General features: G+C 41.0%; 1 protein-coding gene across 1 annotated transcript in view; it reads left to right on the top strand.

Moving 5' to 3' along the window:
- Window positions 1-27,641, top strand: part of GLG1 (golgi glycoprotein 1) — an 86,933-nt gene that overhangs the window by 40,943 nt on the left and 18,349 nt on the right. The window contains exons 3-11 of the mRNA XM_055726540.1: window positions 1,195-1,281; window positions 5,278-5,493; window positions 12,038-12,241; window positions 12,905-12,976; window positions 15,222-15,405; window positions 17,226-17,440; window positions 23,695-23,816; window positions 24,474-24,575; window positions 26,452-26,605. Of these exons, the coding sequence (XP_055582515.1) occupies window positions 1,195-1,281; window positions 5,278-5,493; window positions 12,038-12,241; window positions 12,905-12,976; window positions 15,222-15,405; window positions 17,226-17,440; window positions 23,695-23,816; window positions 24,474-24,575; window positions 26,452-26,605 (1,356 nt within the window). The remainder of the gene's footprint in view (window positions 1-1,194; window positions 1,282-5,277; window positions 5,494-12,037; window positions 12,242-12,904; window positions 12,977-15,221; window positions 15,406-17,225; window positions 17,441-23,694; window positions 23,817-24,473; window positions 24,576-26,451; window positions 26,606-27,641) is intronic.

The raw sequence follows: 27,641 nt of genomic DNA, 5'->3' as shown, positions 1-27,641 counted from the left end.
TCTGAGATACCCTAGTTTTCCATCGTCTCCTTTTTTTAACTTTTCATAACTCCAGTGCCATGATAGAAGGTGTGGAAGATGTTGCAGTTGTGCTGATTTCATTTTTAGTTCTCTGTGCATGCTTCCACCATCTTGGAGACTATGTAAAACTTCTTTCCTTGTGTATGAGCATGTTTTTGTTTTCCTCGTGTTCTGTGTACAATTGAAACTTCAATGTAAGTTTGACCAAACTGCTAATCTTTTTGATATGAATTTGATTTTTGTCACAAGGGCCAAGTATTTGAAATGGATCTTTGAAGCTGTTTAATCTTTATGTTAATGAAAAATATTTAGATGCAACAGAAATCCCTAGAAAAAAAACAGATGAGTTAATAGAGCTTTTCTCAGGCAACATCCCAGATATTAATTGGCTGAGGTTTTGCTATCTTACCCTGTATTCTTACTTTATGGTACCTCAGGAGGACATCTGGGATGTGTATGTATCTGCAGAGTGTGACTTGCCCAAGATTGATTCTTGCATGATGACCCAATGCATCAAGACTCCTACATGAGCTAATCTCTGGCTCCTAGAAGAAGTCATTCTTACTGAGGTGTTTTGCAGTCTAACCTGTAATGTATCATTGTGCTTAGCAAGAGAGAGAACCTCGTGTAGGCTTGAAATATATCTGCACCCAAAAAGTTGTCTGGTTGCAACCCCTCACGGATGGAATTCTCCAGCTGTATTGTCTCCTTCCTTTCTTGCTAGGTTTTTATTAGGTTTTCAGTATGAAATCTGCTCATGTTGAGGGCTTAATTTTTGTTAGATCGTTTTATATCAAGCGGACAAGCCATGGTGCAGAAAGGTGTGGCAGGCTAGAGACGTTGCTAAATATGCAGCAGGTAGCAAGTTACAGCTTTCATTGTTTTATCCTTTTAGTTATAAAATTGTTGTAGTTAGATTTATTTCCTTTTAAAGAGTCGGCTCATGACCTTATGGAGAGATTTCTAACAGCCTGAATTTGTTCAATATGAGAAAATTATTGCAGAAATGAAGGGACAAAGTTGTCAAGGAGACTTTACGTTTATTGTTGCGCTGTAGAAGGCTGCTGATAGAGATCAGGAATAAATGATGTTTCATTCTTTTCTGAAGCAAAATATTTGTCATTCTTCATGGGAAGTTCTTAAAACCCCTTTCTACAAACACTTTCTTTGTAGCTCTTGTGGAACTACAAGCTGAACCTGACTACAGATCCGAAGTTTGAATCCGTGGCCAGAGAAGTCTGCAAGTCCACTATTGCAGAGGTAAGCCAGAAGAAAGGCATGGCTGCTATTGTGACTCAAAGGTTTTTTTAATTTCTTTGTGATGGTGAATTAGGGTGCAAATAATGTTTTGGCTTTGGGGAAGCTCTAGTCTTATATGGCATATTACTAGGCATAATTAAGTCTTACCTTCTTGCAGAAAAGACCGGTTACCTTAGTGGTGCCTGGCAAAGAGGCAAGTGGAAAAAAAATTATAAACCAACAAACCATCAGCTCTTACCTGACCTTTTGTCAGAGATCTGCTGTGGATTGGAGTTGTCCCCTCTTCATCAAGTGTTGACAGTTTATAACAGTGTTGATATAGGAAGCGTTCCACTGAACTTAACATAAGGCTGGTTTTGGATTGTGTCTTGCTAGCAGAAAGGATAAGCATGTAGATGTCAAATGATGAATCAACTGTTTATTTTCTTCGAGGCTCAAAGTTTAATTACTCCAAGGATTCTCTGTGGAATTTACTCTTTTTTAGGTGGCACTAGGATTTAGTCCTTTTTCTCAAGCATCGACACACCTCGGTCCAGCTTCAAAGATTACTTGGTTAACGGTTGGACTCAATGATCTTAAAGGTCTTTTCCAACCAAAGTGATTCTGTGATTGATAATTCCTTTCCTTGTGCTCATTCTAGAGCCCTTGAGGCCGTGTGCTTAGCCCCACACAGGAGCTGACTGAGCTGAGGTCTGGTTGGGGTAGTTTTCAGCTAGACATCGGGGAAGCAGTGGAACCAAGGCTCTCCGCAGCAGTGCAAGCTTCAGATGCTAAACTGTGCTCTGAAAAACATAATTTTGTATATCCACCAGAATAATTTCACCTACCTGTAAACTTGCTTTTTTAAAAAAATTCAATTTGCTCTAGATGATGACTCTTATGTAGTGTTTAAAGTAGGTTTTTCTGAAAGAGAATCAACTGTGTGAATACCATATTGTCTCTCCAATGCCAGTTCATGTTGGCAGTTTATTTTCTGTAGGCCTAGCTTTCAGGGATGCAGGCTTGCTTAGGTGTGAGGAGTGCATCAGGGCTCAGAGCAGGTTTAAGATGGGTAGTTACCCAAGTCCTCCTGTTTCGATGGAGTCGCCTACGTGGTTCCACATTCTTTACAGAGTCTTCATCTGAGAAATTGAGGGTGTCAACAGCAGCCTGGCTGCAAAAATTTGGGAATTAGTTGTGTAGTTGATGGGTAAACGATTGCTTTTTCTTCATGGCCTGCTAGGGTTCTGCTTCCCCTTCTCAACACTAGCTGAGTTGCAGTAAGAATAGTGTTAGTGGGAAACCATCATTTAGTATAAGGAGACATCAAGAAAATTACTAATATAAGAAGGCTAGAAGATGGAACAGTGGAAGGAAAACAGCTTGCATTAAAGGGTTATGTTGTGTTTGGATTTTGGTAGCTCCCAAAAGCAAACACTGCCAAATCTGTTGAATCCCACTTTTTTTTACGATCGTAGGAAAGATTGTTGTTCTGGTTTGTGTCATATGGCTGCTGCAGCATTTTTTACAACCAAGGCATTCTTGAAAGTGCTCTTTTAACAGTCTGTTTAATTACCACTTTTATACAGCAACAGTCTGGCATTGCTGTAAATGATGCCCTCTAAATATGGGATATCATGTCTAAAAGCAGTGGGAAGGGTATACAGAATTTTAGCTGTACTTTAACCACCAGTGTTCCTCTTATAATTGTGGTGAATGATGACATGAACTGCTGATATTTTGCCATTTGGTGAGTGGTTTTAAGTAAAAGAAAAGTTGAGTAAGAAACAATAGTCTCATGTGTTTGATCTTCTGATATTTAATACTGAGGCAGGTGCATAAACCATTCCACTAATTTTTTCAAAGGTATTTCTACAACACTCATTGAAACGAAGATATATACTGGGCATATACTGCTAACATACAGTATTAGCCTATTAATATTTTTCTTTAATTCCCACTAACAGGTAGGTGTTTTCTTGCTGGGGTACTGAGCTGATGTTAAATACTGCTTTGTATTAAGAACAAAACACACCTGGAAGAGTAATTTCTAGTAAAAGTCATTTGGGAATTGGTGGCTGCCCCAGCTGAGTATGTTCTGAAAAGTTCACCCTTTATCAGGTGAAAATACAGATTTACATTTCAACCTTTTTCTCAACTGTTGTGATTATTTTATTTTTTTTTAGGTTTGTTGGCAGTAGTTTTAATCTAGAATCGTAGTTGGCTACCTGTTAACAGTGGTTGCTTCAGAAGTGGCTAGGCAATAATGTGATCACTTGGTCTTTTACACAGTTCACTGGCTCAGGCTGTGGGGCTATCCAGAGCCAGGCTCTTCCAAAAACAGCGTGTTGCCATTGTGTGCTAGTTTGGCTTGTGGTACTTAAGCTGAAGTAGGGCCAAACCAAAGATGCAGCTTTCTTGGAGAGAGCTTGCTCAACTCTCTCCCTTTCACCCTGCAATGACTCATAAGTGTTCTCACTTCAAAACTTATTTTATGCCTTATTTGTGACAATTACATTGACCTTAGTAACTATGTTTTTCTAATAGCAGTATAGATTAAATACAAAATGTTCTACCAGCCTACATCTGCCTTAAAACATGCAACATTTTAAACACCATTATTTGATTTGCTAAGTAGAACGTAATGGCCCCATAAGCTGAGGCAGAGTGTGCTGTTCTATTCATCTGCTCTGACCTGTACGAGTCTGTCACAGGCTACCCCGTGTTAATTCTTGTTTGAATTGGAATATATCTTTCTAGAGATGGCTCTTAATTATTATTATTTTTTTAATTTCCATTGTAAATATTCTGACTTGTTATTTGAGAACTGATAAAATGGTTCCCTGCCTGTTTCCTTAGTGCTGCCCTTTCTTGGTGTCTGAACCTGCCTGGATTATTGATTGCCATGGATCTGCCTTTAGATTGATGACCCCTTCAGTATTTTTACAGGAACAAATCTTTGGTGTAATCAAGTGAACTCGTGTATCTATTGCTTGAAAAACTGTCATTACTGAACTTTAGTGAGTGGCTGTCAAGTATGCTTCCTGCATTGTTATGGCTGCAGTTTTCAGCATGCTTCTGAACAGGGGGCACCAGAACTGGGCGAGTACTTCAACACAGGCTTCCTGGGGTTAAAAAGAGTCTGTATAATCTTGGTACTCCTTGGAGCAAGGCATTGCGCTGCTCCTATTACAAAATTCCTCGGGGAGTGTCCTTAACTGATAAGTAGCAGTGTTTTCCACTTCCTTTGGAAGGGTGCTGTCAAAACTGCCTGCATCTTTTACTTCCAAAGGTGACATTTTTGGCCTTACTGTCCGCTTCCCTGAACAGTGCAGGCTGTGATTTATACTGGGGACCTGTCTGTTCATGTACACTGCTTTTCCAGTCCCTGCACAGCTTTCAGCTTCTGTTAGCCATGATTTTAATTTTTTTTGGACAGAGTAAAATGGTTTAGTACCAACAATCAGTTCCTATAAGAGCTTGATAAAAATGAATTTGATGAGGATTTTTCTTTATAGTAATTTTCAACTTCCAGCAAGTTATAAACAATTCAATAAATATTGTGTTGACTTTTGAATCAGTCTTGCTTCTAGCCAAAATGTTATATTGTACAAGGTCAGGTGGCTAATGGGGGTCCAAGTATGATTTAGTGATGTTGTAATATGCTCAGCTTTCTAAATAAAGGTTTGTCAAACTAGCATTTTTCCTACAAATCCATGCAATTGCAGGGGTTCAATGTGATTATTATGAAAGATGATTATTGAGCAATAGGGTTTATAATCCTCAAGGTCGCTGTGTTTGCATTCTTCAAATACTGGTACATGTGAGTTATTTCTTATTTCTGAAATTTTTTCAAGTATTCTGACTCTGAAAATCAAACTAAAGCCTAGAGGGTTTCTTTGCCAGCAGATTTTGAAGCTACAGATGCAAGTTTCTCTGAGTATTTTTTTTTTTTTCAAAAGGTTAAGTTCAGTAGCTGCAGCCTCTGTATTTATTCTTTTTTTTTTTTTTAAACAGATCAAGGAGTGTGCAGATGAACCAGTTGGTAAAGGCTTCTTGGTGTCATGTTTGGTAGATCACAGAGGCAACATCACTGAATACCAGTGCCATCAGTACATCACTAAAATGACAGCCATTATCTTCAGTGATTATCGGTTGATCTGTGGCTTCATGGATGACTGCAAGGCCGACATCAATCTCCTGAAATGTGGCAGCATTCGACCTGGAGAAAAGGTATCCAGAGAACATGTGGATTGTCAATAGGCTTGTAAAAGTCATTCGATTAAGGAAACTTAGGTGGAGACTCTGAAATAGTATTATTGTATTATTGCTTACTTGCAGCTGAGAAAATGCATGGCATCTCTCCTCTGAAAAGGGTGATGTCCTGATTCTGTATAGTTCTTTTTAATAAATATGCATTTGTTCCTCTAGGAGGGACTGCTAGTCAGAGATGACTTTCATTTGTCTTTCCTTACCGCACTACAGGTGATCTGGTAGGTTGTTGTCTTTGTGATCATGCTCTGTTAGGCTTGACTCAATACAGTGAATCCAAACAATGGATTTAAGCAGACCCATTGCTAGGCTTATTTCACAGTCTGGTCAGGTGTGATGCAGGAAGGTTATGGAGGTGGTGTGGCCTGTGCTATAACTCTTCCTGCTTTCTCAGGCTATAGTTGATAAGACTGGATCAGGAGCCTCTATCTGTTTGCTTCCCCTTTCCCTTGCCCACCTGAAAACAGTTGAAGGGCATGTAGTACCTAGTGTCACATTTTAGTAGTACAGACTTTATACTGTGTTTTATTAGGTAAAAGAATCGGTGTTCTTTTGCCATAAGAGACTTAAGCAGAGGTTGATGCAAAGAACAGTTTGTGGTGACTAGATGTGGGGTTATTTTCAAGGCACTGTCTTGCTCTGTCTATTTTGGCATACGTAATGCAGGCAGCAATTATGTAGTGCTGCAGGAGTGAGTGGCTGCTTTTATGGCAAGTTTTAGGGATGAAGTTATGAAATTAGCCTGTTAGCTTTTTACAGTGCATTTTAAATTATAGCTCTTATGCTTTTTAAAATTAGTCTTTCAAGTCTATTAATGATGAGGTATATTACCAAAAACATGTATATTTTTTGTTAAACAAAGTTTTCCTAGTTGCTAGAGATGTTTGCTTCTGTAAGCAGCTTCACATCTACAGTGTGTTAAATTGAAGTGCTAGTGTAATCCGGAAGGCTGAGCTGGAAACAGAAAGCACAAAAATAAGGATTCGCCTTCAGGAGCAAAAGCAACCATGCAAGTGGGAGGAACTTGCAGGCACTACGGGTTCAGACTGGTAACAGCTGAGCAGCTTGCTTTCTCCTTAAAATAAAGGCTTGCTTTTAATACTGGCCTAAAGGACCTCATGAAATAATCTGTTTCTGACAATCAGTATAAAATCCAAAGTGTAATACAAGAGTCCTGAGTGTCAGGTCTACATATTACCTGGGGCTTGACCAAGTTAAAATGGCAGCACTGAAGGGTACAGTAGAGTGGTTTTCATGAGCGTAAGCCAAATCTCATATGGTAGAAGTGAAACCAATGGTGGCAGCCTTGTGTGCGTAACTGTGCATAGCCCACCATGATGGTTGTAGAAGTTAAAATGGGTGAAGGGTGAGGATGGCCAAGGGGGCTGAGGTCACAAGATATCTGGGAGAGGGAAATGAATCCAGACTTTGGGTGGCTGAGTTTCTGTGGGATGTCAAAGTGAGGCACCGACCAAACTTCTGTGGAGGTTAGTGCAGGTTTTGCATATTCCTCACTTTTGTGGTACCCAACCCAGAATATCTTGCCTTGGTTTGTGAAAGCATCGCAGCCTGTCATACAGTGTCTTTTGTTATGCTGTCATCCTTGGCACTTAGAGCAACTGAAGTATTTTATACTGCTATGGAAACAGTTATAAATGGCTATGCAAGCATTTCTTTTGTTGGTGTTCTGTTCTATCTCTTTTCTGCTTTGGAGAAATCTAATTTACTCCCATCAGACACCGGTTCAGGTTTTATTTCCACACTGGAGCTTCTGAGAGCTGCCTGTAGAGAAACAGTCATTACCCTTTTGTGTGACTGAATGTAACTGTGAATTTAATAAATAGGACCTGGACACCTGAGGAGGAAGATGGGGGAAGAGATTCATCTCTCTCCTTTTTTTAAATTTTTTTATTTTTATTTTTTAAACGGAAATAAGTGCTGCTAGACCCAGTAACTCCATCCACATCAGGCAGTTAGTAGATGGCAGTGTCATAGCTTCATCGTAATAACTGGGATAAGCTGGCATTTTTAACTGTAGAAGGTACTTTAGGTATTCTGGAATTACACTGCCTCTTGAAGACCCTCTGCTACCTAACTCTTTTCCTTTTCTATACTTCCCTTTTTTTTTTTTTTTTTTTTTTTTTGTTTGAGCTTGCTTTCTACTTCCTAATTGAATTTTGTTCCTGCTGGGTTTGTTGCTTCTGTGCTTTTCCACATTTCTAGTTGGTTTTCTGCTCTGTAAGAGCAATGTTCAGCTTGGAAGTCTCAATCTGACTGTAGACTTCATTTTGCTGTATATAGCAGAAAGGCTGTAGATATGTCATTTGAAAGCACTGATTTTTGAAATATGTCTGTGATATGGAGTTTGGAAGGGTTTTTTTTTTCTGTCGTTCCCCCCCCGCCTAGTTAATTCCAGTTAATGGAGAAATATTTAATAGTGGTTTCAGTCACCTTTCCCGTTTAGCTGTTGAGCTTCATAGTGAATTTGGTCTCCTGGTATTTAAAGCTTGCTTTGTCTTCATGGAATAAGGATCTAATTTGAAATTGAAATTGGTAATTGCAATGGAGCTTTTCTTCTCAGGCTGCCTATCAGAATGAGCTGCTTCTGATCTTGTTAATGTCCAGGATTGTATCAAACTAGTGGGTAGTGTATAGTTGCCTGGGTGCTGGACTTAGCCATGATGTCCAAAGTAGAGTCAATTATTTGCTGTAATGAAGGCTACGTAAGTGTCCATTGCACATCTGTTGCAGTACTTTACCAGATAATAGTATTTTTCAGATTCCTAAAATAAGACACATTGTTTTCTTGCCTTTTTTTCACCCCTAAGTACTTTGAGTACAGTTGCTCTCACTCTTTCCCTAGTTTCATAGAAGTAATGGACACAGAGGGGAAATGAATCTAAACTGGAAGAGATTATAACATTCAGCTCAGTCTTTGTTTACTTAGTGTAGTATTATAGCAGCGTACTATCAACTGAAGTACTGGGAATTAACTAATCTAAGAGCCATCCCTGTAACCCTGGTGTCTGGGCTCGCCAGGTGGAATGGCAAACTGGAGCTCACAGTAGGACTGCTGGCTGGTTCTCCATAGCCTCGCTGCTCTGGCTCTAGCAAGTCTGTGGATGTTCAGTGCAAGATGCTGTGCTGGTAAGACCAGTTATGCTTTACCATCCTGCTTCTTTCTTCTCTTGACTCTTTGCTGGTCACTTACCTAGCTTCTCTTGCAAGTCGGCAGCTAGAACAGTCTTGAACTCGAGGCATGTCAGGTTTTGGGCAGAACAAAGTCTTTTTAAAAATCCTGTCTTGGCCTGAAGCCATGTGCCTGGAGTTTGAATTTTGGTCATAGGAATTAAAATCTCCCAAAATGTGCTGAAGGGGGTTTTCTTGGGCACATTCAGAACTTGGTTCCATTTCTCTGTGGCTCATTGCTTAGGACAGCATTGGAAAGCTGCTCCTATCCTTTGTGGATCTAAATGTATCCTTTCATAAAGTTATACAGAGTTTCAAGGTGCTCCGAACTAGGTCATTATCTAGTATGTTTAACAGATCTTTGCACTTCTCAGTTAAAATTCTCCATTTAAGATTGATAGTGGTGGTGAGGCAACAATTCCAAGAAACGTGTGTGTTTTTTTAGATTTAATCTCTTGTATTTCAGTATTCAGTGTTGCACTAGGGAAATGAGGCCCATACTATGTCAGCTCATGCATCAGTTTTGGGGAGTCCTGGCTTGTGGGGTGAACTCAGAGGCCTTCAGCTCTAAGGTGAAAGTTTTCTGACAATGGAGTGCTGGACAGAGGAAAAGCTTTGTTGGGATTCATTCTGCAGCAGAGCTGCAGCAGGTGATTATAGCCTTGTCTGCACCAGGCAGCCGGTGTAGGAGCAGGACTGGGAGAGCTCATGCCATGGGATGCTGTGAGCTGGCAGCATGTGGAGTGCAGGTGGGATCTGGCAGCTCTGTGTGGTGTAGAGCTGCGAAGTGGTGCAGGTACCACAAATGTGTGTCAAAGCTGTGCTGCCATCCTTCGGATGAGCCTGTCAAACTTTTGGTTGCCAGCTGCTTTAGAAAAAGGTGGTTGCCAGCTGCAGTACACATTTGTCTTCCCTTCTGGTCTGCAGTAAGAGATTGTACAATCTTAAATACAGTAGCTGTTAGCCTATAAATAAAGCTTGAAGTTTGATTTCCCTAAACCATGATTGTAAAGTCCCACCTATACCCTGTTTGGTCAGTAGCGTGGCTGCCTTTTTTCATTTCTTCAAAAATGCATAGAGTTAAGATCTCCTTAAGCTGGCTTAACTAGCCAGCATTAGCACTCAGGGACCTGATCTGCCTGAAACTGAACCCCAGGTTAGGTCAGTAAATGTCCCAGTGTCAAGTGGGCACCGAACACTAATGGCACCACAAGAAGGCATGTAAATGCTTGGAGGTAGGAGGAAAGGGCAGGACTGCATTGTTCAGGAGCCAGCTGTGTTGACTTGTTTCTGTTACATCTGACACATTTTTAAATTGCTCTAATATGGGGCAGCAGAGCAGCCAGCACTGCAGGGTGATCTACCCAAATGTAAAAAATTTTGTGAAGTAATGCAATAAATTAGTCATTTCATCTTGTGTCCCTGAAATGAAACAGTAAACATTCAGCATCCAGCATATGGAAATGTGCTTTCACTAGACTACTAAAAATAAGTTTGCTTTCATATATAATATGACTCTGACCAGGAATCTAGACCCATGCTGCAAGAAACCAGGAAATTTCTGATCTTCCTAGCAGGAAAAGCTTGCCTTGTGCCCTCCTTGTTGGCAAGGGGAGGCTGCAGGTAAGTGAGAGTAATCTTGGTGTGCCTTGCTTCCCAGCTGCAGTGTCACCTGGGCTGGAACAAAAAACTGCCACAGGATCTTAAAATGGTTGGTTTCAATCATTTACGCTTGCCAGCTCCTCAGTTGTAATTACTACCTACAACTGACCACAAGGATCTGCAGAACAGTGGTTGTTTTTGACGTGGTTACAGATAAATTGCAATTTTAAGTAATGTGGTGAACATACTGCTAACTAGTATTCCTCAGATCTGATTTGGGTTCAGTCCTAAAGGGACTGCTGATATATACTTGTATTACTTCAGAGACACTGGTATCTAGCCAGCATGTGGAGTTGGCCGGTTCCCACTCAAAGAAAAGAGCAAACTGAAATAAGGAGTTCAGGAGTGTGTGGGTTTTGAGGTTGATTCCTTTTTTTTATTTTTTTTTTCTAAGAGGAAAACTACTTATAGCCCTTTTAAACTGATTATACTTCTGGGTTGGGTTTACAACTTTCTCATTGGCTATTTCTTCTTGTGCTCCAAGTGTAGCAGAGTTAAAACAGGAAAGGCTGTCTGCCTGAGGAGACATGGCAAAACAAAAAGATTTGGAAGAGTTGCATGGCTTTGCATAGTCATGGTTATGTTTTACAGAGACTGCTCTCTTACTCATGCTGCTGCAACAGCAATGGATGAATCTGCTTGACAGAGTGAGATGAATAGATAGCTCCTCAATGGTTACTACAAATGCAAGGTTGAGTGATTCAGATGTGTGCAAATATGCATGTTTTCTTGTATACTCCAGATAGTCTGATAGAAGTTCAGTAGCAATATCCTGTCTGAGCAGAGCAGCATAAATTAAGGTGGTCTTCACAGGAGAAAGTTGGACAAGCCTTGAGAGGTCTGTTCCAGAACAGTTTTTGTTTGTGAGAGGAATTGGACCTTCTACAGAGGTATAGAGGGGGTACAGTTCCCTTTCTAAACATGTAAAAAGATGTAGGAAACTTTGGAGCTTTGATCAGCTTTGCCCTGCCTCTTCTGAGCTTTCATACAAATTGCAGGCTCTCCAAGTTTATTGGCAGTCACTGGTCATGGTCCAAAATGGTCTTCAGATTTGCAGGACAGTGGGTGCAGCGTATTGGGCCAGAACTGTTTTGTCCAAGACTTCATCAACTCTTGAATGCTTTGAATTTTTTATTCTCTTAATGGAGAATTGGTGTTGAGAAGCCTGGTCAGAGCTCCTTTGTGGCCTTTTTAGCATCACTAATTATCACCACCCAAACTGCAGGCTTGTCTCAGCATGGAGGAACTATGATTTTTCTCTCCTCCAAGTATGTTCTTAATGTGCTGCTGCTGTTTGCTGTTGCCATGGTGCAAAGAGAGCTATGTCAGATTAAAGATAATTTGGCTGTTTTGGTAAACTGTTCTGATCAGTGTGACTAAGTAGTGATAATCTCATTAAGTCACATTAAAACAAACCCAGAGCGCTAAAGGAGGAGATTTCATGGTGACCATCAGTAGGATGGTGATGTATAAAGTGTATGGATAGTATAGATATTATTAACTGTTGCTGCCTCTGAATATAAATGGAGTTTAGGCTGAACTTTTGGAAGTCTATATTTAGGCAGTTTGTTGCTTAACTTCTGTGGTGTTTATCTGGAATTACACTTGATTATGTAAGTGCGGTTACAGATGTTGTCTTGTCCTTCTCATACAGGATGCCCACTCACAAGGAGAGGTGGTGGCATGCCTGGAAAAAGGCCTGGTAAAAGAGGCAGAGGAAAATGATCCTCGAATTCAGGTTTCTGATCAGTGTAAGAAAGCAATTCTTCGTGTAGCTGAACTCTCTTCGGATGACTTCCACTTGGACAGGCATCTCTACTTTGCATGCCGAGATGATAGAGAACGATTCTGTGAAAATGTGAGTAGCTTCCTCTTGCCTTTTCTTCTACAGTAATCCATTAAAACCAAAACAAACCCCACCACAAACCCATAGGAAGAAGGGATGGAATGGTAAAGAGGAGCCTGAGCAAGATCGTGTAATACTGAAAAGAGACACCTTGTAGCTGTCATTTTGCCAATAAATCTAGTATTAAATTCACTCACTCAACAAACAAGTGTTATTTCCAGTGGGTTAACGAACTGAGTTAGCATAAATGGTTTAATAGGCATCAGAGCTGGTGTGACAGTTAGTGGAATGGCTCACATGGGGAGGAGGCAGCAAAGGTAAGTAACTGCTGCCTTCTGCAGCAGAAGGCTGTTGCACAAGCCTGATCTGACTCTACTTGCAGAGCTCCTTATCCCTGGAGCAATGAGCTGGTAAGCTGCTTTGTTCAGTCTGAATTAGCTTGTATCAGCTGAGTATCCTCTCACTAAAAAGGGGGACGAACATGACCAGATAGGGGTTTTTTAATGCACTAAAATGTAAAAGATTTTAGAAGCTATCACTGTCATTTGAAATTGAAATATTAACTTTAATATATTTCTAGTTGAAAAAATAAATCTCTTCAGGTATAGTTTAGCCTGCTCATTAAGCGTTACAAGTCTTATCTTTAATGGTAGATGTTACTGTTCTGTTTCACAGACTCAGGCTGGAGAAGGCAGAGTCTACAAGTGCCTCTTTAATCACAAGTTTGAAGAATCAATGAGTGAAAAGGTAGGTATCTCTCAGTGAGACAAATCCTTAATGCAGAGATGATCAGATCATTCATCAGTCCAGGCCTACATTATTCTTTTCCAATGTTGAGGAAAATCCATCATCTACATGGCTGAATAACCGGCTGCTTTAACAGATGCTTTTACTTTGATATGTTTCTGTTTCCAGCTACCTGCTGATGGCTTGAATTAATTGTACTCAAGTTACAGCCTTTAAAGTTAAAGATTTAAATAAATCAAAGCTTTTGGGTGGGTAATTTGGGAAGGACAAGGAGCTCAAGTCACAGTGCTGTGATTGAGTGTTTAAAGTAGAAGTTACACCATGTTGGGGTAAGCCTTGGATAAATGCTGTCATAATGTACAGATTAGAAACAAAATGCCCAAATGCCTCCGCACAGGAAGCGGCGTGTGTTTCACTCCTGTTTTGAAGGCTATTAGTGTCTGTCTACGAAACAGCAAATTCTGTGGGAAAGATGCACAGTTCAGCTACTGAAGTTTTCCTTATGTTTTTGCTGAACATGTGGTTTTCAACAACAAATAATGTTCTGGGAAGCCAGTCCTGAAAAGAATTTGTATTGATGTAGGTGCTTTGGGAAGGCAGCAATGCTTTCAGTGATTTCAGAAGCAGCATCATAGCATTTGGTTTTCTATGAAATTATATCATCTGTCTGAAAGGATACAGAGATGGATATCTCTAAAGCCCTCCTTTTTGGAGCTCCACTAAAGGAGCCCCATTCAGAGGCCTGGAGGGATCAGACTAATTTCCTTTTCTTTAACTGCGTTAGCTATCTGAAAGCTTGGTTCCAATTAACAAACTCAAAACGGAGTGATCCCCGCAGGGTTGAAACAAAGCTTCATTTTGTATAAGTGCATTACTGAAAGGGACTGCTATTTTTGCTTAACCTGGTTTTGGTTGTACAGGGAGAGTGGTGGGTTTGGAGGGGTTGTTTCCATGGTCAGCTAAGATACAAATGTAAGATGTTGGTAAGTTAGACAAAGCTGTAGCAGATAACTTGGTGGGGAGAGAGGGGTGGACACTCTGAGTGTGCAGTTTGCAGAGCAGGAGGAACACAAAATCTAGTTCTCACTCTCGTAGCTGCCAAGGCAGGACCATCTGCAAAGTCACTAGTTTTGTAGAAGCTGTTAAAAAGTCCCTTCTTGCTGATGGCATCAGCTGCTGCATACATGTCTAGCCAACAATAGCTGCCTAGTGGGTGGCTTGTTTTGTGTAACTGCTCGCTGGGCTGGGCTCCCTGGCTGTATCTGACCTTCCCCTGCTCTGGGGGGTGAGGGATCTGTGAGCCTGTATCTGCCTGTGTCCGGAGCTTTAAGTCTGTCTGGTCTCAGTCTTGGCACAGAGATGGGAGCATGAAGGAGGGAGTGCGAATATCTTTGAAGTAGGGCTTCCCAGGTCCTGGAGTAGGTATGGGAAGGAGGGGGAGAGAAGTCAAGAACCTGATGTAAGGGGGAGGGCTATAGGTCATCTCTGTTTCTTCTGCTGAGATTGGTCCCTGTTTCTCCCCACCATACATGTGCACATTTTCCTTCCTTTTGAATAGGCTAAGAGTGGACAAATTTGCCTGAGCTATTCTGAATTATCTGCTGCCATCAGCTTTAATTTTCGTATAATTTAAACCAAAAGCTACGAAGCGTAGCAGTATTTTTACAGGCTCTATTTTGGATGAGATTTAGAGGGTTGTTCTTGCAGCTGCTGGGTACGGGTTTGGCCACAGTGCATCCTCATGAGCCTCATCAGTTGTGGAAAATGGCTAGAAATTCCCATGGTTAGACTGCTTTATCTGCTGTCATCTGTTCAGCACGTTGCAGAACAAATCCAAAGAACATGCTATTTTGTAAATGCAACTGGAAGAAGTAGTTTCTTGAGGGCATGGGGGTGAGCATGTGCCACAGCTGGGATAAATGTCAGCAACTGATCCTAGTTACTGAGAATGAGTCACGCTCTCAGCCATAGCTCTTCACAAAAAGCTGGATGAATGTGCAATTTTAAGCAGCGCTCTGCAGAGAGCTGCTGCCTTAAAACCCTTGATCTGTTGACCTCTGTGTGCATTGTTAAGTGTGGTTTCTATGAGACAAATGCAATTTCACTGCAGTCCAGATTAAATGCGTGAATTCTAAAACATCAATTGTCTTTTGAAATGCAACTTGAAAAGTTAACAGCAGCAGGTCTAGCTCTCCACCACCAGCGTGCGGTAGCTCATTCAGCCATCCCAATGTGTCTCCTGCAGTGTCGTGATGCGCTGACAACCCGCCAGAAGCTGATTGCCCAAGACTACAAAGTCAGTTACTCACTAGCAAAGTCTTGTAAAAGTGATCTGAAGAAGTACCGCTGTAATGTGGAGAACCTTCCCCGGTCTCGGGAAGCCAGGCTTTCCTATTTGTTGATGTGCTTAGAGTCTGCTGTGCACAGAGGTAAGCAGAGTTCAGTCAAGACGTGTGACTTGCTGGGATCTTGATTTTAAAAGTTTCTCTTGGACTTTCAGCTTCAACATGTACTTACAGTCCCCTTCTCCAAGTAACCTTTTCCAAACTTCAGAGGCAAGTTTCCTCATAATGCTTTCATCACTGTTGTTTTGAAGATTAGAATAGCTGAGTAAACCTCTGACACTGACTTGTGTTGTGTAGACAAGAAGTTTAAAATGCAAAATAGCGAATCCCGCTTGGGTGGATGATGTGTAATTGCAAATCCTTCTATTCACTGTGAATTCAAGCAGCTATTTTCTTCCTTTACGTAGTAAGCATAAAATATGCCACTAGGTTAAAATACAGAATGGGGAGCCTGTTTATCATCACTCAGGGAAATCCAGGGATAAGTCACTCCTCTGCCTCTTGTAAGTAATAGCTTTCCTTGCAGTTTGGTAGCTTGGGTAAATACCTTAATTCCTCTAACTCTAGTTTTTCTTATATAGGAGGAATATAAGTGAGAATTTTTTTTTTTTCATTTAAGTTAGTGTAAGCTGAAGATGTCCTAACACTATTTGCCATCTCAGAGGTATTAGAAGGCCCTGTGAAGCAGAACCATGCTAAAGGTTCTCTGTGAAATTGCTATAATAAGGAAACCAACTTGTTATATATCCTCTAGATCTGTACTGGAGAGTTTTGTTTTTTCCCCTTGGCATGCAGCTGAGTGGTTTCTGATTCAGCAGCAGGTCTGCATGCTGCAGTGCCTCTGGCATGGGAGGAAAAGACTGCTGTAACACCATAAGCAGTTGGTGCATTTATGAGTGAATAACTTACTGCTTCTGATTGATGTGGAAATGATGTGTCCTGTTTGTGGAGAAGTTGTGGGTGGGGTTTTTTCCCCATTTCCCTGCGGTAGGGCAGGTGCTTTCCTGAATTACATGCAGAAAACTGCTGTTCAGTTACTAATTTCCACTCTCATGGTGGAACGGGTTCTGCAGCGCGTGGCTCATGCATGAAGCATAACCTAGGAGGAGCGCTAATTATTCCACACACCTCCATGTGTCTGTATGATAATGGCTGGGAGCCCGTGTTGGGATGTAGGACCTCTGTTGCATGGGGCATTGTACGCATATGACTAGGTTGTGGTGGGTGCTACCAGGAGGGCATAGCAAAAAAGCCAACTTGTTCATTTTGATTTTAAAAATACCCTACCAAACTGTCTACATGGAGGCTGTGGGAAAGCTTATAGCAGATGTAAGCATTTATTAAAGCTAGATTTCTGTGCAGCTACAGTGGTTTGTTAGACACTCTGTATATACTACTCTTGGTAACATGTTCTATTCTGGGGTTTTTTGGCTTCCTGAACAAGTATGTGCTGTTGCTGTAGAAAACCTTTTCCTTGGAGAAAATGTTTTAACCTGCTCTCCAGACAAATTTCTCCCCAAATTACACATCAAGCTGGTAAATTACCAGAGGTGATTTCCGTTTCTGCAGTGGAAAAACAAGCATACAGGGAAAAGCTGACCTGTGCTACAGAACTGCAGATCAACTCCTGTAATGTGAAATCCAAAATAAAATTCTCCTAATCTTTTAGGAATCCTTTTAAAAAAAACACGTATTGAATCCATAGACTGGCTATGTTTTGCAGGTTCAGTTAAGCGACAAGAGCTACCATAATCCCCAACACGTCTGCTCTAGCACATTTGTTGCAACCTGTTGTTGTCCAGAGTGTGGATGTTGTCCCTATTTTTCCAATGTGATGGTAGCATAGGTTAAGAAGGGCTCTGCTAAGCATTAATACTAAGTCATGTCATCTTCTCTTGGCTCAGGTCGACAAGTGAGCAGCGAGTGTCAGGGTGAAATGTTGGATTACCGGCGCATGCTAATGGAAGACTTCTCACTGAGCCCAGAAATCATCCTGAGCTGCCGAGGAGAGATAGAGCACCACTGCTCAGGCCTGCATCGGAAAGGCCGCACCCTGCATTGCCTGATGAAAGTAGTACGGGGTGAAAAGGGAAACGTCGGGCTGAATTGTCAGCAGGCAGTAAGATGCTTTTCTATCACTTCACTTTTAGGTTGCTCAGTTGGTAGAAGGGCTGATTTCATCTGTTGATGTTTTGCCTCGCGATGGAGATTCTGCTGAAGGCAGTCTGGCTCTGCAGGGTACAGAGGTCTGCTAGAACTTGGTATCTAGCAGCACATTAATGTGTTGGGGTTTTTTTTCCCCCTCAAATACGTTTTGGATTGTTTTGCTCTGGAATTTTATACTGGATCTCTAGCAGTTCTTCTGCAGCAGCTTTCAAGTCATGGGATTCTCTCTTGGGTGCAGGATGTAGGGAAACTTACCTTTTTATAAGTTTTAAAACATTCCTTCTCCTGCCCTTGCCCCCTGTGCCCTGTCCTTGGAAATGCACTAAATCTTCTTAAAGCGCCTTTCCACTCAGTTTTATTTTTGATATTTCATTCAGCTTAAACAGTGGAAATGGAACTTCAGGGACAAGTAGGTACAGCATACTGCTGTGTGTCATTGTAGTTCCAGCCACTGGAGGAAATGTTCTCCAAAACGGGATTATTTTGCCTTTTTTAAACTCATTTTTGGCTTAGGTGCATCCTGTATGTAGTCTTTTTAACAGTTATTTAATATTTGTGCAAACTCATTAGTGCTTTTTAATGTGATATGACATTTTTGCATTTAATACTTGCTTTTAATGGCCCATGAGCCTGGAAGAGTGAAATCAGTGCCAAAAAAGACTGGGGAGTGTTAGCACTCACGTAGGAATTTGGGGAGATGTATGCTCTTGACTTTCTGCAATATAAGAAACTACTGTAGTCCATTTTAAGTGTAAGTGTAGCTTAAGGCCTGAGCCCAAAATGTTGTCAGTTTGTGTATGTTAGCAGAGATAAGTTAATATCCGTTAAGTTTTTGTAAGGCATAGGGTGGTTTTGTGATGAAGCTTATTTTTGCAGAAATACCAGGTGTATTGGTGCAGCAGCTGTACAGTTTGAGTCATTCCTGCAGTGAGCTGTAGTGCATGACTTAGACTTTGCAACATTTGTGTGAAAAACTGAATACTTGTTTCTGTTTAAATATGAAATTGAACTTGCTGCCTCAGAATTTGATTATTTGCAAATTGTCAGATCGGTTCATCTTGCAAATAACTTCCAGATCATGAAGTGCATGTTCTGAACAAGTCATAAGTCAGTGCAGCGGACCCCCCCAAAATGATGTAAGATTTTAGCCTTCTGGAGAAAAAGAATGTCTGTGGAAATCTATAGGGGTTTTTTTTTTTCCAGTTCTCTTCTGCTTAAGCTAGTGCTTTATTTTTGTACAGCAAGTTGATGCAGCAGCAGGGCCTGTTCATGACTCCCCTTCAAGTTAAATGACCTGTTCTGTTCTCTGTGCAAAAGACAGCAGGAGCAAATTAAGTGGTGTTCTTATAAAATATGTTTTTGCCCGTATTTTTGTGGGCAAGAAGAAATAGATGATTGCAAGAACAGGATAAACGTTCCAATGTTCTGGGTTCCTGTGAACTGGCTATTGTATAGCTGCTTACAACTTCTGAGGTACTAAGTCATTTACTGTTGATATTTTTGTATTTGAATGGTAATGTTTGTCTTGGTCATCACGGGTTTTGTTCTGTTTTGATGTATTTTGTTAGAATGAGCTTCCTGCTTCTACCTTCTATGGTAGGTAAATTATGTTTGTAAGGAAGGGAATATTTTCTGAAACCCTTCCAGATACTGTGTGGCTTGTGCAAGACACTCAAACTCCCTGTCATATGAGATTGGCCCATATGACAGGCCATGAAGAAGGCATGTTAGGGATCCATCCCTTGGTAGTAGCTGGAGCTACTTCAGTTCCTTTTGGATACCTAGAGAGCACCTTTGACATATGCTTCTGCTGAGCCACTGCAGCTTGTCTGAAGCTGGTTTCTCAGCTGCTTAGTTGCCATGTGTCAGCATAGTTCAGTCTTTGAGACACGTGGATGGTCTCAGAAGTGCTGCTTTGGTAAATTCATTCATGGGAGAAAGATTGACCTGTGTCAGGGTTTCTAAAAACTGTAAGCATCAAAAAGCAAGGACTGATATTTTTGTTGTCTAGTTTGGGTGTTTTTTTGGGTTTTCTTCTCTTGCAGTGTAATTTTGGTGAGATAATCAGTTTGTAACTCTGGTAGATCCTCATGCAGATAGGATGGCTTTTTCAGGCACCTCCCTGCCAGCTTGCTTCCTGGCTAGTGCTTGCTCCACATGACTTCAGCTCAAGTCCAGCTAGACTAAAGCTGAGTACTATTGTTTCATGCTTTCTGATGTCCCTGGGCAGTTCTTGTTTCAGGAACGAGGTGCTGATGCTCTAAAATTGACCTTTGATGGGGCTGTTGATGGTGGAACTGCTGGTCTGTGGCGTCTCTACCTTTTCACCTGCAGTAACAGAGGAAAACAGCATGCTTGCTTTGGGGTTGTTCCAGCAGAACTGGCTGGGGTGCTTTGGGCCCGCCTCCAGATGTTGTCTTTTCTATGCAGAGTCAAAAACTTGTGCTTTTAGTAGCACCATTAGGTAATGCTAATATAGCACTTTGATTTCTTGGCTAACTCAAAGCAGTGGGGCTTGTCCTCAAATTCTTTGTTGTAGAAGCTGTACAGCTAGACATACTTGCCTTAGGTGGTTTGTTTGAGGAAATTGGAAGGGGAAACATCTAATTTGGATCTGGTTTCACTTACTGTCCTGTCTGTCAAGGTTTGCTCTGGTTCTACTTGCCTTATGAAAGCAGATACTTGTCCATCTGCCAAAACCAACATAATCCCAAAACAACAAAACATAACCAAAGAACTTCCATGATGTTTTCCTGCAGGCATATGTGCTCATACCCTTTCCTGCAGGAATGAGTGATTCTTTATATTGAAAACTGTCAACAAGATATGCTCTCAAACTTTCTCAAACCCTGATTTCTTGATCTGAGAAGTTCCATTTCTTGTGAGACACCTCAACAGAATAATCTTGCATGTGAGAGTCTGCGCTCACAATTAACCATGCTGCTGTGCAAGAAGCATGCCCAGACCCAATGTCTGAGAGCTGTGTGGTTTTTTTGTCTGTTTTGGTCAGTGGACTTTCCAAAATGCTTAAGTTTTGTAAATGGTAGAGGAATGAAGGCTTTCAGTGTAACATAAGTGGTTTGGCCTAAGTTTTTTTGTTTGTTTTTTTTTTTTTTTAAAAAAACCAAAACACAAATCCTGGGTGTGTGTTTGACGTTATTTTGCCTACCCTAGGCTTTAGTACCTTGCTCACCCCAGTATATCTTGTGTGTGCACTAGCAATATGCCCTCTTAAGGGCTCTTTGCAGTTTGGGTTTGCTGTCTGAGTGCTCTGCCTGTTCTGAAACAAAGGATGGGGCTCCTGTTACTTATGCTATCAATGTACTTTTCTAGAGATGTGTCTTTTATTAAGAAAAAAAATATCAGAAGGAAATACTACTTCTGGAGCGTGTCTTCCCATGTAAAACAAGCTGCTCTTTGCTTTGGGAAAGCATATAGAGCTTGGATATATTCCAGTCATGAAATAGTCTTCTGCAGATATCATTGGTATGTTAGTCTTCAAAGACAGAGGTCCTGTGCTTAGGGAGGGTGGGTATGTGATGCTGTAGGTCATCAGCAGATAGATGTGTCCCTTCATTGTGAGCATCAGCCCTTAAAAAGTCTACAGCTGTCCTGGCAGTGTCTAGCACCTGTGGTGTCACTTAGTGGAAGCAATATTTTATACTGAAGCTGCTAGCAATTTGTTTTTCAGATACGTGGCTTTTGTATTGCTCTGGTCTCATCCTTTTTTTTTTTTTCCTGTTCACTCTCCTGAGCATGCAAAACTGAGCCCTTCTAAAAGGGCAGATATTTCTGCTTCCAATTTCTAATACAGCTAATAAAGTGATAGTTAATGGTTAATTTAGCTCCGTATTGGGATAAAAGTTCAGAAGATTATAAAGTTTATGCAGCTGCTCTTCAGCTGCAAGAGTTTGTTGTGGGAGGGAGGAATATCCTATAAAACCTTCACTTCTGTTACTGGTGCCAAATTATTCCCTTGCTCCTGCAGTCAGGGCAGCTGGCTCACTGCTGCACATCTTGCACGTGGCTGAGAATTGGGACTGGGAGTCCTGCAGTTATGCCCAAAACAGGGCAGAAAGACTAGGAGGTGATCTGGTGCTTCTGAGCCGTCATACCCAGTGTGCTTTGGCCTCTTCCACTTGATAGCACCAAAAGTACCAATTAAACTGAGACCTGAGGAAGAATCCTGTCTACATAAAGTTCTGGCCAGTTTATTTAATCTCTGTGTGTAAAAAAAAGTGTAAGCTTCGAGGTTTCATTCACCCATTTGCCCTTGAGGGAGTTAATTCCACTAATGGTACTTGGTCGCTTTTTATATGTAAACATCTGACACGAAGGGATCCCAGCACTTTACATGCAGAGTATTTCCTGTCTGTGTAGGGTGTGCATGCCAGCAGAATGACCATATTTCTTCTCCTTTCATTGATTCTTAGAAAGTTTGTAAAGGATGTATCACTTCTCCTGCTGATTAAGGTGCAGCTGCCTGTTATGAACCGGATCCTGGGTTGGCTTCTGTTTTTGACTGCTGTCAATGTCTTATAAAATGTTTCTTTTTTTATTACTATTTTTTAAGGGAAAATGTCCCAAGAATTTTTGAATGAACAGCTTGTTACTGCTAGGCAGCACTCTTCCGAGCTGCCTACATCCCTTAGAAGCTGAGGCTGGACATAACTAACTTTGGCCGAGAATGAGTTGCAGGAGATCCTGTGTTCCTCCCAGGCAGTCTGTGGTTTGTCCTTTTGATTACAAGTTTGCTATTGGATAAATAGCACTAGCTTGTGTTTTCTTCCAGTTCTCTGATGCTTTTTTCTTCTCCATGTTTTGTGGTGATAGGGCTCTGCCCTGAAAATTTCCTGTATGGTGTTCAGGTGCAACCTTTGAAAGATGGAGAATAAAATTGTTACTGTGCTTGTGATTTAGTTGGGCTGGGGGCCAGTAATAAAAATTAAGTCCATACCAAGATATTAACAGTGGAAACCACTTGATGTCAGTGTGCAGTTGCCTTCTAAGCAAGCTCTTCACACCCAGCTACCCCCCTGACACCACCTCCCCCACCGCAAAAAAAAAAAGTTTGTCTGTTGAATGATGATACCAGTTTGCCCTACACATCAGTCTTTGGGAATTCACAGCTTGGTGGGGAATGAAGTGGGGCATGGGGATTCTGGCCTGAAAGCTACCCTTGTCCCCCAAACTACAGACTGAGATATACCCAAATTCCTTTCCCCTGGCCCAGCAGACATCTCCCAGTTTCATGTTCAGATGCCATGGGCTCTGCGTCTGATTTGGAAACCTAGTCCTGTGGATGCTAAATTATATTTTCTTATTAATAACAGACTTATTTTTCTGAAGCTTTTAATCAGAATAACTGTTTCACAAGAAGAAAAGATTTGATGAAACTTTATATGTTGAAAGTATTTAAAAGTCACAAAGGGAGTGCTGGGATATCACAGCTTCAAGTTGGTACACATGGTGTCTCAGTCTTTGGGAAGTTTTTGTTTTCATCTTTCACTTACACAGTGACTTAGGTAGATAAAACCTGGTGCCCTGCTTTTATTATTAATAAAAAATCACGTACAATAGACCAAATTGCAGTTACCCTGGCTTCTGAAAGCTTGAACAGGCATCCCTGAGGAAATGCTGCTTCCTGGGGCAACAGGATAGGATATTTTATCCTGTATTTCAATAAAACTTTTTTGTCCTCTCCAGGCAATTCAAAAACTGTTTTAAGCTTTGTTTGTAGTTAGGTGACTGGTCTTTAAATATTGATTGGGATTTCATTTGTTAGACTGAAGTTGTTAGAAATTCATGAGAATATGACAAATTTGCATGTTCAGTACCGTCAGCCTTATGGGATGAGATTGCCCCCAAAGCATAAGGTGGATCAAAAAAACAGTATTAAAATTTTACCACTTCTGTTCTGTAATTAGCTACATAAGTGGTCCAGGTTTTCAGTTTGCCTTCAGTGTGTGACCAATCTCATCTAGTGTTCCTGGTCTACTTCATAACGATAATTAGGATTCAGCAGTGCTGGCCTCCCATGTCTGGCAATTGACTTGGCAGCACAAGCGCTTAAAACTAGTAACTGCAGAGCAGAGGCCATACCCGGCAGCGTTGTTACTGGCATAGAATCGCCACGCTGAGAGGTCGCAAGCACTCTTGTTTTGATCATTATAATTTGTTTCCTTATCCACAATTTCTTTCTTCCAGCTTCAAACACTGATTCAAGAAACTGACCCCGGTGCAGATTACCGCATTGACCGGGCATTGAATGAGGCATGTGAATCGGTGATACAGACTGCCTGCAAGCACATACGGTCTGGAGACCCAATGTAGGTGGCTCTCAGTTACAACTGATTATTTTATTCCCGTTGAGCATCCATGAAGGTTGTGTGGCTGACCAGCACAGATACTAAAACCTGTCCAGAAATGACAGACTAGCAATTTTTACAGAGTTGGAGGTGTGAACCAAGTTCTGTTTTCATTTATGCCATATAAGCAGGCCAAGTATTTTTATAACAGGGCTGGTTTAGCACTGGTGAAGGATGTAACTATTTCAGGCATTTAAATTAAATATGTAACATTTGATGTGCTAATTTCTCTTACAATATAAGTCTTTAGCAATGTCACAAAGACAAAGTACAAGCCTTGAAAGGCCAGTTAAGCAAACCCATACTGCAGAGACAGATATCTGTTATCTTCAGGTCTGATATATATTGTCTTCTAAGCCAGATTTTATATAAAATATTCCTTATGGTTTTGTCATGATTTGCTGAGGTAACTAAAACAATGGAATTTAGGAGGGTACAAATGTGCTATATAGTTGTTGATGTAATCTTTTTGAAGGAAGAGAAAAATCTTCACTGTGTTTGAATGTATTATCTATGATGGTTCATTGGAAAGACTGATTTGGCAACACCAACTGTTACAAGGAAGCTTCAGCATGGTTGTAACAGTCTGTTGCCCACCTTTTTTTCTTCTGTTTGCAGGATTCTGTCTTGCCTGATGGAGCACTTGTATACCGAGAAGATGGTAGAGGACTGTGAGCATAGGCTTCTGGAGCTGCAGTATTTTATATCTCGTGATTGGAAGTGAGTACTGTAAAACAAGATTTATCCTCACTTGATGATGTGTTTAGCATTTGGTATGCATTAGCAGTTTCTGGTAAAACAGTATAGCTTATGCTTGTTCAAAAGGGGACTTTTAAGCATGCCAAATCGGTAAGGCATTAATGCCTGTCTAGAACAGTAGAAGCAAAAGTTGCTTTTAGAGAAAGTGTGATGCCCACTTAAATCAGATACTCGCTTAGAAATGATGCAACCCTAAAAACATCTCAAGTTTGAGCTCTGAAATTCAATGCATCTTTGATTAAAAGAATTTTCTCTGGCCATACTGAATTTGAAGTTCACTTCCTGTGCGAGTGGCAGCCAGTTTTATCTGGTCTGTGCACTGCAATATGGGACTGAAGCAAACCAGACTACTAAGTGTAATAAAGAGGCACTGTGTGAGAGGCTCCCCGCTTCCATTTCTGCCTTTTTTTCAGTTTCTTTGGGTGTGATTCCAGCTTGTAGAGCAGATGTAATTCCCTTTGGAGGACTGCTTTCCCAACTCTGTCATCCAAAGATGACAGTGCTTTGTTTTAAATATGTACAGAGCCCCTTGTACATGACCATTGAGGAAAAAATAAGTGTTTGGCTTTTCTGAAAAAGTTTGAGAGGCGAGGGAGTACATTAAATAGGGTTACTGCAAGAAATGGTATAATTGTTCTCAGTGACTACAAGGGGAGTGTAAGGCAAGAAGCCATGGACTTCAATTACCACAAAGGGTATTCAAATAAAACATTAAGAATGTCTGACTCATGGCAGTATCTATGGATAGCATCACCAGTAGTTAAGAGCTGACGTGCTCTGTGAACCTTCTGCTTTCAAAACACATGGAGCTTCATGGACCAGAGAGTTTAGGGCTTTGTGGCTGTTTGTTTAGTCATCCCGGTAACTGTCTCCATAGGTAGACAAAAATACTTAATTTTTTCCTCCTCTTCCTGTTTCCCTTCATTGCTGGTTTCCACCACTGTTCCTGCCTGTACAGTGTTGCCAGCAGGCAATTCATTGCTTGAGCTAAACTTAAGTGATTGGAAGAAGGAAAACTGAGTATTTGCATTTTGCTGGGAGTAAAGATAATTCCAATTCATATTGCAGACTGGGCTATGTCAGCTTATCTTTCTTGTTTAACCACTGTTCGCTAGAACTGGCTTATGAAAACTGTTGTGTTAGCTGTGTGCCTAACGCAGATGCACAGAGTAGAAATAATTATACAGATAATGATAAAAGTAGTAAGAAAACTGTCTGCTGTTATCACTTGATGTTTGCCTTCTAAATTGTTGCAGAAAACTGAAGTTTCTGTTTTGGAAAGTTGGCAATATCTCACTTGGCTTTAAGCAATTAGATGTCACCTTAAAGAGTTCTGCACTTGCAGATTTCTTGTATGCAAAAGCAAGGGATGCTGAGTCTTCAGTTAGTTCAAATCAAGAGCAGACAGTAATTAATCAGACTCGGATTTTTATGAAAGTGGTGTTTCAAAATGGCAGCAATACAAAGTACACATAACATATTAGACAAGCAAAACATGGTATCTATCTGCCTTTCTGCTGCTTTGGGATATCTAGGAGATGATTTCTCATGTCATCGTTTGGCTGGCATGCTGCAGAAGAGAATGGGAGGTGCTTCAATAGTGTTGAAGGTTTCATCATAATTAAGGATCTTAGTGTATTTTTGCAAGATTAGGGAGTTGATTCCAAACTGAGTGACAGGCACTTTGCCACCTGTTGGTTCAGCTGGTTAGACACTGCAGACTGAATGATGTGGTGTATGAAAACTTGAGTGGATTTTTCTGCCTCAGAAGTTTTTCAGAATATGAAAAAGGTTAAAAGTTTAAATGAAGTGCTAGTGATAACTTTTCTGTTTGCAGATTGGATACAGTCCTTTACCGCAAGTGTCAGGGAGATGCCTCCCGTCTCTGCCATACCCATGGCTGGAATGAGACGAGTGAGCTGATGCCTCCAGGGGCCGTTTTCTCCTGCTTGTACAGGCATGCATACCGCACAGAGGAGCAAGGAAGGAGGGTAGGTGCTAGAGTGCAACTTACTGCTCTTTGATCTGTAATAGAAGGGTTGCACATATGGCTTGGAAGTTGGACACACTGTGCTAAAACTGCAAGAACTCACAAAAGCTACTTGAAAGCATTTAACGTAGGTGGTACTTGCGCAGCTTTGGATGCCTAGCTCCTCAATTGTACCTTGAAGGGCTATGCTGCTGTTCTGGTAAGGCAAAATAGCTACATCAAGGTGTGACAACTGCCCGCAGAGGGGAATGCATGCTGACAACTTGGATATATGTTTAGACACAGTGCCGGTTCTCCCCCTTGTTTTTCCAGAGAGGAATGTGATTGCTTGTAGATAGCTAGCATAGCTGCAAAATTGGTTTTATGCAAAAAGGAGTTCCAAGCCTAGGTTTTCTAGGCTGTTTCTAATTAAGTTTTGATTTGAGTACAACTTCAGCTTATGCTCCATTATATTCTTCCTATTGACATGAAGCATCCTTTCAGTTCTTCGGAGCATACCGTACTGGTAAATGTGCTTATGCTGTCTTTAAAGAAGACGGTAGGGATCTGACTTGCTGCCCTGCAGTCTGGAGATCCACCATAATCACATTTGTTCTGGTTCAGAGCTACTCAGGTTTGCTGCCCTCTTGTGCCTTTATCAAGGCACTCCCTTGAAAGCAGCTGGGTACTTCGTTTCCATTTCTTTTGGCACTGTAGTGTACACAGCCCCGAAGAGTTGGTGGGTTTACACGATGGCCTGGCTTAAAAATTAATTGCTACAGCTTGATTTAAAAGGTGTTTTGTGGCAGAGATCAAATATTGATTGAAACAATCTCGTTTTTAGGAATAATTTTTTTAAAAATGCTGTTTCTTAGTCGGCTGAGTTGAGTCTTTTAAAATTTTTTTTACATTAGTGCTGACCAAAGAAATCAATAGCCACCCTGCAAATAACCTTAGAGAGAGAAAAGGCTTTTAAATGTATTTTTCTTGTGGAAACTAGGCTAAGGGAGCAGCAGTCATCTTGAAATTTAGTGTTTGAAAGCAAACTCATTAGAGTT

Source organism: Falco cherrug, chromosome 14 (genome assembly GCF_023634085.1).
Source record: "Falco cherrug isolate bFalChe1 chromosome 14, bFalChe1.pri, whole genome shotgun sequence".
In the NCBI taxonomy this organism is placed as follows: Eukaryota; Metazoa; Chordata; class Aves; order Falconiformes; family Falconidae; genus Falco; species Falco cherrug.
This window is presented reverse-complemented; position numbering and strand designations above follow the sequence as displayed.